This window comes from Dunckerocampus dactyliophorus, chromosome 20 (genome assembly GCF_027744805.1).
Source record: "Dunckerocampus dactyliophorus isolate RoL2022-P2 chromosome 20, RoL_Ddac_1.1, whole genome shotgun sequence".
NCBI classification, from domain to species: Eukaryota; Metazoa; Chordata; class Actinopteri; order Syngnathiformes; family Syngnathidae; genus Dunckerocampus; species Dunckerocampus dactyliophorus.
Window position 1 is genome coordinate 6862605 of NC_072838.1, and position 15158 is coordinate 6877762.

The 15158-nt window shown below is 40.0% G+C and overlaps 1 protein-coding gene across 3 annotated transcripts; it reads left to right on the forward strand.

Annotated features, from left to right (window-relative positions):
• The first annotated feature begins 269 nt into the window (after positions 1–269).
• On the forward strand, positions 270–13024 carry stx12 (syntaxin 12). Of its 3 annotated transcripts, none has more exons than XM_054764564.1 (10): positions 270–398; positions 1217–1355; positions 1878–1947; positions 3288–3387; positions 4888–5025; positions 5202–5245; positions 7950–8055; positions 8147–8219; positions 9104–9186; positions 11227–13024. In XM_054764564.1, the coding sequence occupies exons 2-10, from the start codon at positions 1256–1258 to the stop codon at positions 11317–11319; spliced, it is 807 nt and encodes a 268-aa protein (XP_054620539.1). In that variant the 5' UTR covers positions 270–398; positions 1217–1255; the 3' UTR covers positions 11320–13024. The 3 variants fall into 3 exon arrangements, with proteins under 3 accessions (XP_054620539.1, XP_054620538.1, XP_054620540.1); XM_054764563.1 differs by having other exon boundaries at positions 286–394; positions 11227–13023; XM_054764565.1 differs by having other exon boundaries at positions 290–398; positions 1213–1355.
• Positions 13025–15158: the final 2134 nt, after the last annotated feature.

The following is a 15158-nucleotide window of genomic DNA, read 5'->3' on the forward strand; positions in this document are numbered from 1 at the left end:
TTGCCAACCACCAGCAAAAAATACAGCAGAGGAAGAATAACAAATCTGTACTTTGGTGTTACAATAAAACGGCACGGCTTGCGGGGATACATTATTATAATACAATAAAGATGAAAGAAAATAGGTATACTTATCACAATTGTAATGGTAAGGGTCTCTTAAGTAAGTTTTAAAAATGTGAGAGAGGTTTAATCGCAAGAGAGTTGTTGTAAAACGTGTAACCACATACGCGAAGTTGTGACGTGTTTTGTCACCAAAGGCGTCCCGTAAACATTTTTCCAAGATGGCGGACGAATTACGCCTGCGCAGTATGGGTAGTTGGCTGTCAGTGTTTTAGTTCCGTTGGCGGATTTGGTTGCCACTACCGCCTATGTGTTCTCACACAGCAAAATAAGCAAGTACTATTATTTTTTATTAATTATAATTCCGTGGTAAATGTAATCGTTTCTCAGTAATTGTTGAATAAAAGCGTAGTCTGTGTAAAGATTAACTGAAATGTCAATGTTAAGCATATAAGTGCTGCTAAATTACCATCATAAGACTGAAAGGCAACGTCAAAAATGTGTTACGTCTACGTAACTTTTCGTTAATCCACAATTGCTTGAATGGGTGGTCCGCAAAGTATTGGTATATATAAAGTAACCGCAGAAGTCACTGTGGTATGATATTTTTTTTTATTCGTTGTCTCCAGTGAGACATTAGCAACCTAGCTAGCAAGCTAGCGCCGCTCAGACCAAGCTAGCCGACCGAATTCTTCAAGATATAAAATCCTAATTGTAAACACGTCAAATGTTGCACTGTTTTTCACCAGTGAGGTTGTTTCTCAAACAATAGAATCGGTTACTTAACTCCTTTTAATCGAGTCTTATCGTGGCAATGATATATGAGCGCATTGTTTTGTGTTTTTATTTTAAATAATGCAGCCAGCATGTGTTTATTACCTTTAAACATTAAAAAATACGACACTGTGTATCTAAATGACCTGCTTTGGTCGATGCAAAATCAAATCAGTTGGTATAATTAAATATATTACTAATAAATGCCATATCGTCAACAGGCTAACACGGCTAGCATACAACTTATCTTATGTGGGGTTTTTTTGTCGTTGTTTTTTTTCCATTCAACTTTATTAATGCCTTAGTGTCAAGCATAGTAGCATAACATAGCGTCAAACCGAGCGCATTGTTGATATGAATCTGAATTTGTGTCCAGCCAGACGTCACATTTCAAGCCAGAAGCACCTCCGACAGACAACATGTCGTACGGTCAAGGAGAGAGTTATCGCCCGGTCCCTCGGGACTTCAACAGCCTGATCCAGACATGCAGCTCCAACATTCAGAAGATCACACAAAACAGTAAGTGCTATGTGCTCTCTTATGAAGCTTAAACGTGTTGTCCAAATGTGTAAAGATAATACTACTCTGTCAATCCATGTCCGCTTTTTTAAATTTTTGAGAGAATTATTCAATAGTTGGTGTGTCTAATGAGGTGTCTGCTGAGCAAATGTTCAGTGTTAAAATAAAGACAGGAAGGCCTTTGTCTCCTCCATATGAACAGAAACCAGGCCATGTCATGTGACCATTGCATGCAGCAAAAGGGATAAAGCACACTGACTGGTTCACTCTAATTATTTGTCTCCTGACATCTATACCTTAGTTCCAAATATTTATTCATGACTGCCTTCTACTTAGAGCTGACATAATATTTTATGTGTTTTTGCCTTCACACTTATGACATGGAACAATAGTGCAAATTCCTCACGTTAAGCTGCTAATGGAATGCCTTATGCCGCCGTGTCATGTCACAAAAGGAGCTGGGAGTGCACCACATGATCACGCAACTGTACTGATCCGTTAATTTTTGCTTCCCTTTGACAGCTGCTCAGATTAAGAGCATGGTGAACCAGTTGGGGACCCGGCAAGACACCAGTGAACTTCAGGATCGACTGTATGTACACAACTCACCTCCAGTCGCCTCACATTTTTATGTTTACAGTGGAACCTCTGAAACATTGTCTTGATTCTGGACACGGCTTGACTTCTCGTTTGTTCAGATTCAACATCCTAGCTGTTATACATGTGTAATAAAATAAGTCAGCATTTCAAAACAAGACAGTAATTCCTCGTTGATCACCACGTCTTTGAATGCATCTTTTCAATGTCTTATATTTGTATTTTACTTCATCTAGCCAGTTTTATGCTCGACAGTGCTTAAGGTAGGCCCAAAATCCATACCATTTTCTTAAATATGCATATTTTTTTCACTAAAAGCAGGCTTTAGTCTACCACAAAACACCAATGATTTATTAATTAATATACACAAATCCCTCGTTTCTTACGGTTAATTGGTTCCAGACCCGTGATAAGTGATTTTCTGCAACAAGTTGAATATTTTTGTAGTTAGAGCACCAAAAACCTGTTTACGACTTTCTAAATGCGTTTTTTTAAACATTATTAGAGCCCTCTAGACATGAAATAACACCCCAATAGTCACCTTTACACCCATATTACCCAATATAATATACATAATAAGAGAAAATAAGACATAATATAGACTCACACGTGTTAGCATGGGGAGAGTTCCTTGTTGTTCCTTTTTTTTTTTCTTCCGGTTTCTGTACAGTACTTCCTGCAGTGGCTATTGTCTCATCAATGTAACATTACTGACACCTAGTGACCAGTGTAGAATACTACATGTCATCGTAACGTCTTTGAATGTCTCTTCTCAATGCCTTATATTTTTATATTGCTTCATTTCGCTGTTTTTATGCTTGACAATGCTTAAGGTAGGCCAAAAATAGGTGAAATTACCTTAAATGCATATTTTTGGACTAGTAATAGGCCATATTCAACGACAAAACAGTGATGATTTATGAATTGATACTTTTTGAAATCAAGGGATGACTTTAAAACAGTTAGTCTTGATGTAATGAATGAATGAATGAATCATTAATGATGAATGACAAAGCCGTAATACAAAATGACGTTGAACATTTTTAACCGTGACCCAAGTGTAAAAAGAAGTTAACCGTTGTTAACGTGACATAGCAAGAGACAACACGCATGGTGAATGTGGATGTTTTTTGTGGAGGCCAGTCATTGTTTTGGAATATGTGTTGCAAAAGCAAATGACATGCACATGAGTTCATTTCGCCCTTAGGTTTCGTGTGATGCCGGGTGCAGTTTCCAAAGGTTCCACTGTAGAACAGTGCCATTCATTGTGTCACCAGAGAACGCCAGCGAAGTACAGTTTAACTGTTTAAGTGTGAACTATCGCTGTTTCCACAGGCAGCAAATACAACACTATACCAACCAACTTGCAAAAGAAACCAACAAGCACCTGAAGGAGTTGGGCTCAATTCCTTTGCCAACATCCCCCTCGGAGCAAGTAAGTCGACGTCACCACTCTGACAAGAAAATAGACAGCTTAACCGCAGTCCTCAGTGTCTACCACTGTCATATACTGTTGTCTTATTCATATTCTGTTATTGATTAGACTGCATCCATCCCTGAAGGGCAATTGTCTTTACGCTTTACACAACGGCCCATCCCCCGGGTCAACAGGCCCACTTTCGACTTCATTATGCTACAGGGTCACAACGACGTAGACTGCAGAATAGTGCTAGGTCGCCTTTTTTGAATGCATCATTTAACCAAGCACATGAAACTTTACCAATGAACAGATGCTTTATACTGCAGCTACTTTCCATCTGCCGTCCCCGGGCAGGTAGGGTAAAATAAAACAAGAAAATACAATTAATATCCATAAAATCAGTAAAAACAATCAGTCAATCAAATACAGTCAACATCCATGCAGTATATGCAACCATTTACCCATCCTCAGCCATTCACACAACATATAATGTAAGAACACCACCACCTGCTAGCATATGTTACCAATAGTGGTAACATATGATTCATATGATAACATAGGATAGTGGGTTTATTGGTTCCAGACCCCACCATGATGAGTGAATTCCCACAAAGTAGGATTCCTTATTTATAAAAGGAATATTTTTGTAGTCAGACCATAGAAAAGCAAAGACGTTATGGTGATATGTAGTATTCGACCCTAAGTGTCAGTAATGTTACATTGATAAGACAGTAGCCACCACAGGAAATAAAAAAGAGAACCACAAGGTTGTTCTCCTAATGCTAACATGTATGAGTCTATATTATGACTTATTTATGTTTTAATTTCTCTTATTATGTCTACTATATTGGGTGGTGTGAGTGTAAAATTGACTAAAGGAATGTTACTTCATGTCTAGTGGGCTCTAATAATGTTAATGTCCATATTTAGAAGGTTCGTAAATTGCTTTTCTCTGGTCTAACTACAAAAATATTCAATTTCTAAATAAGGAATTCTACTGGGCAGAAATTCACGTATCAATGTCACATCTGCAATCGATTATAATCTTGAAATATTTCACTGTGTGTAGTGAATCTATAAAATAGAAGAGTTTCACGTTTTGAATTGACCTAGCGAAATACATTAGCTATCAAAAATACATCATTGATAATTCATTGAGATGCACCTCTAAATCATCAAAATGACAAATAAGTATGGAAATATTTCACCGAGTCAGAGAAATGAATACTTCTCTAGCGATGTCAACTCGACTTGTTATCTTTACAAATACAGGATTTTTCATATAGCTCTAGTATTGGATCTGGTAAGATTGTCCAGATGTAGATTATCTTGTGCCTGGAGGGTGGTAGCTACTGCTACCGAATATGATTTTTCAACATTTAAGAGGTACCCTTACCACTAGTGGTACCACTATTCCTCTCTGTTCCGCCTTACCATACAGCACAAGCCTTAAGACATTTGTCATTTCATTTCCAATAACAACTGTGGCCTTCTTCATCCGCCCCCTGGGTCCAGAGGCAGCAGAAGATTCAGAGGGAACGGCTGATGAATGATTTCTCCGCAGCGCTCAACAACTTCCAAGCCGTCCAGCGCCGTGCGGCGGAGAAGGAAAAGGAGTCAGTGGCCAGAGCAAGAGCTGGATCCCGACTATCAGTACGTAAGAGTCATCAATAATTCACCAAGCTGCAGTAATGGATGGGTGTGGATTAGCTGAGGGTCGCTCCGTTTGCTGTATGCATAACAGTAACAGCACAAACTACTGTCCTGCGTGGATCCTTTCTACATTTCAAAAGTTGTCACACAGCTGAGTAGTTTTTCTTCTCTTCCAGGCTGACGATGGCGTGCGAGATGAAAGGCTTGTATCTTTTGATAAGTAAGTGAATGGCAGTCAGTCATGTTTTTAAATAAACTGTTCTGGGATCTGTATAGCATTCAAGGTGTCAAGACCTGAGGGATGCTTCATCACACACTAGTTTAGTCAATGATACGGTGCTTTGCATTAAATCAGCAATGTTGCACACTGAATGGTTGAAAGAAATATGTAAAACAGTCAATATGGATGGTTCTTATTCAGGTTACAGTAACAAACAATGCAAATCACCCACGGTTATACTGTAGATCGTGTGCACAACTGTTGAGCAAGTGAGGATTTAAAGTGTACGTGTCCCCCGTTTATCACGATGAATTGGTTCCAGACCGGACCGCGATGAGTGAATTTTAGCGAACTAGGATTGTTTATTTATAAATGGAATATTTATGTAGATAGAGCATACAAAACCTGTTTACAACCTTCTAAAAGACGTTTTTTAACATTATTAGAGCCCTCTAGACATGAAATAAGCCACCTATAGTCACCTTTACACTTCTATTACAAGGGTTGGGCATCGTTTGAATTCAAAAGACTCCGGCTCCGATTGCGATTCCTCGTTTTGATTGTGGTTCCTAACTATTCTCAATTCTGGTGTAACCAGTATATAAATATCAAAGCACTCAACTTTTAAGTTTCTTTTTACAGGAGAACACTTTCACAAAAGATGTTTGCTTTTGAAAAGTAGTATACTTTGTTTGCCGCCTCAATTTTGGTGTAAGCTATTTTTTATGAAACCCTTATTTTGCTAACACAGGTAAACAGGATATAGCCCAAACGGCTGTTATTTTGAAGGCCTGAAGTGTGTTGTGTGAGTTGACAAGGTCACATGACTGTGCAAATAAGTAAACCTGCCTAGCCGTAGCCGTAGTTCACGTCCTTTATTTACACCAAACTTCCACATCAGCTAGCCTCCTGAAACCCTGGCTTCCATTGGCATGAGACAGACGTCATTTATTGTTGGACTTCCCAGATTCTGACTGCTTAGAGGAAGTCTGACGTAGCGCATCAAAGACGAGGTACTGTTATTTCTACACCATGAATGTGTGAACGTTAACTCATTCAATACCAAACCCATATTATACGTTTTTATAATCTCGTCTGATCCCAACAACGTGTTTGTACGTCTTTTTCACAGCCGAAGGCTGTGATGATGCAACTCCCCATGAATGGATTAGTCATCAGAGCAATTTTACTGCCATAAGAACGGCCACTAGGTGGCAGAAGTGCATTTGATAAGAACTTGGCAGGGACGGTGGGCGTCCTGGCGAAACACATGACAGACGGAGGAAGTGGCAGAGCGTAGAGGAGTGTAGCGTGCGGAAGGTTACGCATTGTAGGGACATTTTAACGCATGCACACACACGTGCACACACATAGCTCAGTTGTAACACACATAGTTCAGTTCCAAATGTGAAAATTGTAAATAGTTCATGGGGTTATATTTGTAAATAAACGGCTACTTTGATGTTTAAAAAACAAACAAACTTTTTTTGTGTTGTTTATGTTGGTATAGTTGTTTAGATATTAGAGCTGTAACAAAAGCAAACAAATACTTGTGTGAAAGTGAAAGTCATGCTTGAAATGTATCTTGTCACAAAAACCTTGTTTTCTCCCTTTTCTAGTCAGGAACTGATATTTTCCTGAAACTTGCCTATGTTGTACTGCTGGTTACTAAAGAACGGGAAAAGGTAGAAGCAAACTTTTTTTTCTGATGAAAGACGGGACGCTAAGCTTTCTTTTGGTGGGTTCCATGTTTATAAAGCCATAGAAGACTATTCTATGTGCCTTGAAAAATCAGTCAAAATCGTCTAAAATGGCCGCTGCTGAAGGGAGTTGTCTTTTGAAAAAAAAAATGGTTGATATTGAACTGTGTTGCAAATGTTGCACTGAGGCGACCGCTCTTTTTTTTTTTTTTTAAGTCAAGCCAAACTTTTTTGCGGTTTCTTCTTCACTGGTGTTCGCCGGCTTCTTCTTCGTTGGTGTTCGCGGCAATTTCTTCCAATCGGAGAAGTGCTCATCGAATCTAGGAATTTAAATAAAAATATTTGAACGATCCCGGGAGAATCGGAACGTTAGTTCCGTTTCCCATCGATGCTCAACCCTACTTATTACCCAATATAGTAGACATAGAGAAAAAACACATAAGACATAAATAAGACTAATAATATAGACTCACATTGGGAGTACAGTACAGTACTTGCTGCAGTGGCTATTGTCTTATCAGTGTAAGGTTAGTGACACCTAGTGACCAGTGTAGAATACTACATATCATCACAACATCTTTGAATGAGTCTTCTCAATGCCTTATATTTGTATTTTAGTCTCTGTAGCCATTTTTATGCTTGAAAATGCCTCATTTAGGCAAAAAATATGTAAAATGTGCATATTTTTCGACTGCTAACAATCCATACTCAACCACGAAACAGCGTTGATTTATTAATGAATATATTTTTGAAAAATCGTGATCGAGTGAGAGTATTGTTTTTTTTAAATGTTTATTTGGAAGTGTTGACGTATTATTCTCGGAGATTGACAAATGTTTGTTTTTTTTAATGTAATTGCTTAATAGTGGTGGACAATAATAGGTGGCCAATAATTGTGCACACGAAAATATGAACCTAAGAAAGCCAAATATAATTAATCATCAAAAACCCAACTTTGCTAACAATTGTTAAGTTCCAACAGTTGTATGTCATGTGACCAACAGTCAGGAGGACTGGGGTCAGATGGCCGTTCAGACGGAGGAGGTGGCCATCACAGAGGAGGACTTGGAGCTCATCAAGGAAAGAGAAACCAACATCAGACAGCTGGAGGTCTGCCCTTACGCTCTCCTCGTCACTCCATCAACGTTCACCGTCACTCCTCAGGATCACACATGAATCTTGGGTCTTCCTTTTCTTACAGTCTGACATCATGGATGTCAATCAGATCTTTAAGGACCTTGCCGTCATGATCCACGACCAGGGAGAGATGATCGGTGAGGAAAAGAAGAGGTTTTATGATTAGGGGTTCATTAATATAATACATAAATAATCCCAGTCTAGTTGCAAATTCATTATCGGATAAAAAAAAAAAAAATACAGTGGAACCTCTGTTAGCGTACACCCTGGTTAGTGTGGAAAATTCACGCCATAATTTTGCCTCGGTTTGCTGACATTTTCCGGTTAGCGTACAATATGGTGCACGTGTCGTAGTGTTGTTAATACACGGCGTGTTCTTAATGTGTTGTTATTATAAAACTCCTTGTTAGCAGCCTATTAGTGTGCTAATACGTGGAAACTAATACAGTGGTTTACTAACTACTGACTAAGACAGTTACGCCACAAGTCTCAAAAATGTTAAGGCAAAACACGTTTATATGGTGTTACAATTTTGGTTTTATATGCATAAAACAATTCTAAATGCATATAAATGACGAATGAAAGGGATAAGCGAACATTTAAGGTTACTTTTACCTTCAATGAAGACGTGTCTGTTCCCAAAGACACGACGTGGCAGCGAGATCAACACCTTCCTGTTTTACTATGAGTTATTTTTTTAATTCAATAGTGTTTCTCACCTCCTTTCTTTTGCTCCAATTTGGCATATTTTGCAGCCATGATCAAAAGAAAAGCAGAGACCTGAGGTGAGAAACACTATTGAGTTGAAGAAATAACTCATGGCACAGCAAGATGGTGGTTTCCGTGTTGATCTCGCTGCCGCATCACATCTTTGTCAACAGTCACATCTTCCGTGAAGGTAAAAGTAACCTTGAATGTTCATTTATTTATCCCTTTCATTTGCCATTTACTGTAAATGCATTTTGAATTGTTTTATGCGTATAAAACTATTTTGTGTTAACATTTTTGTGCTGTTTTGCAGATAGCATCGAGGCCAACGTGGAGAATGCCGAAGTTCATGTGGAACGAGGAGCAGAACAGCTTCAGAGAGCTGCCTACTACCAAGTGAGTTGATCATTCTTCTTTTGCTTCTCACCTCATCTTTTGGCCAAATGTGGTGCTGAAAAACCTTAAGCTATTATTGTGTGTGCCGTTCGTGTAAAGAATATACAGTATCTTATACAAGTATAAGCCCACATCGCTTGTTGTTGAAAGTCACCATGAGCTTCCTGCTCTCCAAAATAAAGCACTTTTATCAACCCACCAGTGCGTGACAATGCAGCGTGAAAAGAAACCTACATAAACACACCAGTCAGTATAGTGCATTTAGATGAAGTTTGATATCTTCTTTGTAACCTGAATGTCATTTGAGTGGGGTCGAAAGGACAAAATACAGAAAAGAGCTGACCAGTGGCGAGCCGTCATAAGTTTGTGATCAATGATGAAATAAACCAATGTTGAATTATCAGGTTGTATTTTTACCGTGAGTTAAAATGAGTATCACACACCATCGATCAGTGCTGTGCTCTAAAGGCCCGATCTTCTATAAAAACACGTGCAACCATGATAGCGTGTGCAAAGCTGATCTACTACAAGGATTGCAACCTCTCAAATCAGCAAAACAGCACTTTCATGTTTGCCTTAATAAGTACTGTATGCAGATGATCTGAACACACATAATAATGGGAGGACGATATGCAAATGTAATCATTTTGCACCCATGTGTGTTTTTGCGTCTATATTTAGCATGTTTGAAAGGCAGGTACAAACTGGCCAATGGTCATTGCTGCTTTGTGGTTGAATACGGCTTATTATTAGTCCAAAAAATATCCATTTTAAAGCAAATTTGACACATTTTTTTGCTAAATGAAGTACTTTCATGCATAAAATGGCTAAATGAAGTAAAACACAAATATAAGGCATTCCGAAGGCGCACTCAGATGTGATGATATGTAGTATTCTACACTGGTCACTAGGTGTCAGTAATGTTACGCTGATGAAGGATGGATGGAAGTACTGTACAGTACAGGAAGTAAAAAATACAACAATGTCTACTGTATTGAGTAATAGGAGTGGAAAGGAGGCAGTATGGGTGTTATTTCATGTCTAGAGGGCTCTAATAATGTTAAAAACTGTATTTAGAAGGTCGTAAACAGGTTTTCTATGCTTTAATTAGGAAAATATTTGATTTGTAAATAAGGAATCCTACTTCACGAAGTCAGGTCTGGAACCAATTTCAAACTGGACGCCAACCTGTCTATAGAGGCCACCTGTCTATAGCGGCCACTTTTGCAGACTCCCTCTAGTGGCCGCTATAGACAAGTTTGACTGTATTATGACGATATGAAGATGAAAAACAAACAAAACTAGTTGTAATTTTTGGTAAACTAGTTTCCTGAAAAAGTTATCTGACAAGGATAAAGTCAAAATATTATGGGGGGGAAAGGTCATAATTATGAGAAGAAAATTTACAAGAAGGAAGTTGAAATAGTTAAAAAATATATTTTAAAAAAGACAGTAGAAATGGGGAAAAACAGCTGTAATCTCGAGAATAAAGTCGCAATTTTACAAGATTAAACTCTGAATATTTTGAGGAAAAATAATTCCATTTTAGTTTCATAAAGGTGAAATATTAGAGAAAAAAGATGTTAAATAAGTTGTACTATTACAAGAAATATACAAAAAAAAATTGTAATTTGTGGAAAATTACGTTGGGTAAAAAGATATTATGGGAGTAAAGTCAAAATATTATGAGAAGAAAATGTACAAAGATTAGTTGAATTTATTTGGAAAATAACAAAAAAAAAAACAATAGCAGAAGTGGGGAAATACAAAATACCAAAGTGGCCCTTGCATCCTTTCATTTTTCACCATGTGACCCTCGGTGGAGAAAGTTTGGACACCCCTGCTGTGCATTCTAACTTTGCCAAATGGCTATCATTAGCTGACAGCAAACATGCGTTACGTGGACGTGGGGTGGAGCTTACATGCTCGGAGCAGGAAAAAGGCAGGATGTAACGCTTGCAGCACATTGGAAATTTAGTGCCCTGTGTATGAGCCCTTGCCTAATTTGGGTGTCTTGGTAACAACTCTGTCTTATTCCAGCAAAAGTCCCGAAAGAAGATGTGCATCCTGGCTTTGGTTTGCTCCATTGCGCTGGTCATACTTGCCATCATCATCTGGCAAGTGTCCAAGTGACTTGACTCCACAGGAAAGCCATCGCTACTACTACTACTATTATTATTATTACTATATTTGACGTATATTGTCCTCCGCCCACCTGCAAGTACCTGCTTGGTATCACAAGAAGAACGAGTAGACGCTGCTCACATCAGGATCACAGATGTAGGTTTGTGCAGATTTGCAAATATACCAATCTCCGCTGCGCTGTTCTTTGTAAATAGCAACGTAAACGCAACATGAACAGCTATAAAGGGGAACTGAGGTGGTGTTGGGGAGTGATTTATGTCTCTGATTCATTTCTTGTTTTGTTTAAAGCACTAATACTGTATTTCACACTCATTATTTCCCATAGACCAAACCAGGATTGATGAGAAAAATGATTTTTAGGTGTTGTGTATCATTTTGTGATCATTTCTTCTTCTCCTGTAACGTGTTTATATTGCACAGTTGAAGTGGTTGAGTGCGAAAGTCAGTTATTGACACCACTGGGAGATGTCTGGGCCTCATAATAATAATAATTAATTACACAGAAGCAGGATGCGTAAAGGTGGCGATTGTAGTATACTGAATGTCTTAACAGATAAGCCCTAAATCCATATTTGTAAATATTACACCACATTATAGCCTGTTATATACAGTATATCTGGAAAAACACAACATGGATTGATTTCTATGACTCATTTCAGAATGTGTAATAAATGTCTTGAATACTTTAAAGCGTCGTCATTCACAGCGAAGCCCAAAATGATTGAAACAGGAGCCGCATTTAGCCACAAGGGGGCGATAGTGTGGCGTGCAAGAAGAGCCTTGCCTTTCGGTAAATAATGACGATTATTATGCCGCAAAATTTCACGCACTCATATGAACATTTTTCCGGCGAGGTAGAGGACAGCTTGATGGAAAGCTTAGGTGCAGAAATTCACCAACGATCAGAAAGCAGCAGTGTGCAGTCAGGCCACCAAGACCTTCTCTGCTGGCCTAAACACTATCAGAAGCACTGACCCACATTGTTTTAATTGATTCCCAGTCCAAAGGTCTATTTTCTTCATTTAGTCGTGTGTTTCTTGGTGGCACTGCTTCCAGTAGTGTATGTTTTATGTTACATTTCTATTTGACAAATCAGATTTTAGCTTATATGTGTTGCCATATCAGCGTAATCTGCCCAGGGCCTTCAGAATCAGGAGTGCTGCCCCACGTCATTTAAACAATAATAGCTATGGGGCTGTTTCTTTAACCAATCAGATTTCAGATATGCCTCGCCACAGTCATGTTAAGAATTTTCAAGCAAAAAATGGATAAATGAACTGAAATACAAATATACCACATTCAGAATACGCATTCAAACACAGACGTGTACTATTCGCCACTGGTCACTAGGTGTCAGTAATGTTACATTAAAAATTTCGGGACCATAGGTGAGGGTAAAGTTGAGAGCTTTGCCCTACGACTCAACCCTCTCTTCACCACAACGATCCGGTACAGCGACCGCATTACTGCAGACGCCGCGCCGTTGTGCCTGTTGATCGCACACTCTAGCCTTAACAAGACTCCAACATACTTGAACTCCTCCACGCGGGGCGAGACTTCACTCCAAACCCGAAGGGTGCAATCCACCCTTTTCTGACGGAGAACCAGGGCCTCAGATTTGGAGGTGCTGAGTCTCATTCCAGGAGCTTCATACTCAGATGTAAACACTGACGGGCACAGCCTGATGAGGCCATCAGGACCACATCATCTGTGAATAACAGAGATGAGCTCCTAAGGCCCCCAAACCGGACTCCCTCAATGCCTTGGCTGCTCCTAGAAATTCTGTCTATAAGAATTGTGAACAGAATCGTTGACAAAAGCCAACAGGCTCGACTTACTGCTGCCAATGCGCACCAGGCTCCTGCTTCGGTTGCGCAAGGACCGAATGGCACATAGTAGCATGCCACCAATCCCATACTCCCGGAGCAGCACCCACAGGACACCACGGTTGGGCAACTCCCATGTACCCTCCAGTACCCTTGCAAGGGTGTAGGCCTGGTCCAGTGTTGCTAAGCTTCGCCTAGCAGTGATATGCTTCTCTCCAGCACTCTAAAATAGAATTTCCCAGGGAGGCTGAGGTTGGAGCACACCCTCTGGTCACCATTCTGGAAAAGAGGGACCACCACCTCGGTCTGCCAATCCAGAGGTTCTGTTCCCGACTTCCACGTGATATTGAAGGGAAGTGCCAACCAAGACAGTTCCTCAACAACTCCAGAGCCTTGAGGAATTCAGGGTGAAACTCTCCCGCCTGTGGAGATTTGCCACTGAGGAGTTTTTTGACTACTTCAGAGACCTCAGCCACAGTGGACCTCTCCACGTTTATGCCCTCCGCTTCCTCTATGGAAGGTTTGCCAGTGGGATTGAAAAAGTTGAGGTCATCAGGCCTCCGTCCCCACGGTGAACCGTGTGGACCGGGCACTGCTTCCTCATTCGAATGGTTTGCCAGAACGTCTTTGAGGCCGGGCGAAAATTGCGCTCCACGGCCTCACCAACTCCTTCCGCACCAGAGTTTTCGCTTCGACCACCACTGAAGCCGCGTGTCTTGTTGACGCATAAATGTCTGGAGCGCGTGCACGTACGCAAAAGCAGTAATACTTTTGAACCTAAGTGCATGTAACATTCTGCTGCGCCCTTATTTTTGTAGATAATTGAAGTCTGTATTATTGCACAGTAAAATGACATTACCTAAGAGCAAATGTACTTTATTATATTAGTCTCTGCGGCTGATCTGCTGTTTACTGCTGCCACAGTCAGTCATCATCAGTGGCATGAAGGTGCGTGAGAAGGAACAACGATGTGGCGTAGCGCAACTTTTACGACCCAGGGGAGCGTGGCGGACCGGCACACCGGTTTTCAAGCTTTTTTTTGTTTGTTTTTTTGAAGGTTTTCAAGCTTTCTGCTTGACTTGCCAATGGGCATGTTTGGCTCACAGCTCTCACCCCACCATACTTTCTCCTGATGGCCGAGCCAGAATCAATTCCAGCTGCGCTGACAACTCAATGCCAGCTGAAATGTTGGAACATAAAAGTAACATTTATGTAAAACCCCAAACCGGCCATCAGGTAAGCTTTTAGAAGCATGTACATTGCACTAAAGATGAAAGCTAGCATTGGACGTTCATTCCAGCAATGCAATTACATAATATTTCATTAGCTACGCCCAAGTAATAAACCCTCCTTTCAATAGATGCACTTTGCTCACATCATATAGAGTAACCCCTCGTTTATCGCGGTTAATTGGTTCCAGACCCGACTGTGATGAATGAATTTCCGCAAAGTAGGAGTCCTTATTTATGAATGAAATATTTTCATAGAAAACCTGTTTATGACCTTCTAAATACGGGTTTTTAACATGATTAGAGCCCTTTAGACCAGTGGTTCTCAACTGATTTGGCTGCAGGACCCACCATCACCCCTCAATGACACGTGGCGATCCAAACTGCATTTCTTTTCAACTCAAACTTCTCAAATAGCTTATATTTAAAGCGACTGTTTGGAACACAGCGTCAGCTGCACCGGTGAGACGCTGTCCTCTCTATGGCGCGCTGTTCTCCAGCAGATATCTGCAGCTGTGCGTTGGACGAACGGCACATTAAGTTAAATTACACCCGCGACTCACTGAAAACAGCTCGTGACTCACGTTGGGTCCAGACCCACCAGCTGAGACTCACTACCCGAGACATGAAATAACACCCCATAGTGACCTTTACACTCCTATTATGCAATATAGTTGACATAATAAGGTATTTTACTTAATTTTGAAAGGCTTGAAAATGCTTAACTTGGGCAAAAAATACATAAAATTTGCTTAAATATGCATTTTTAATG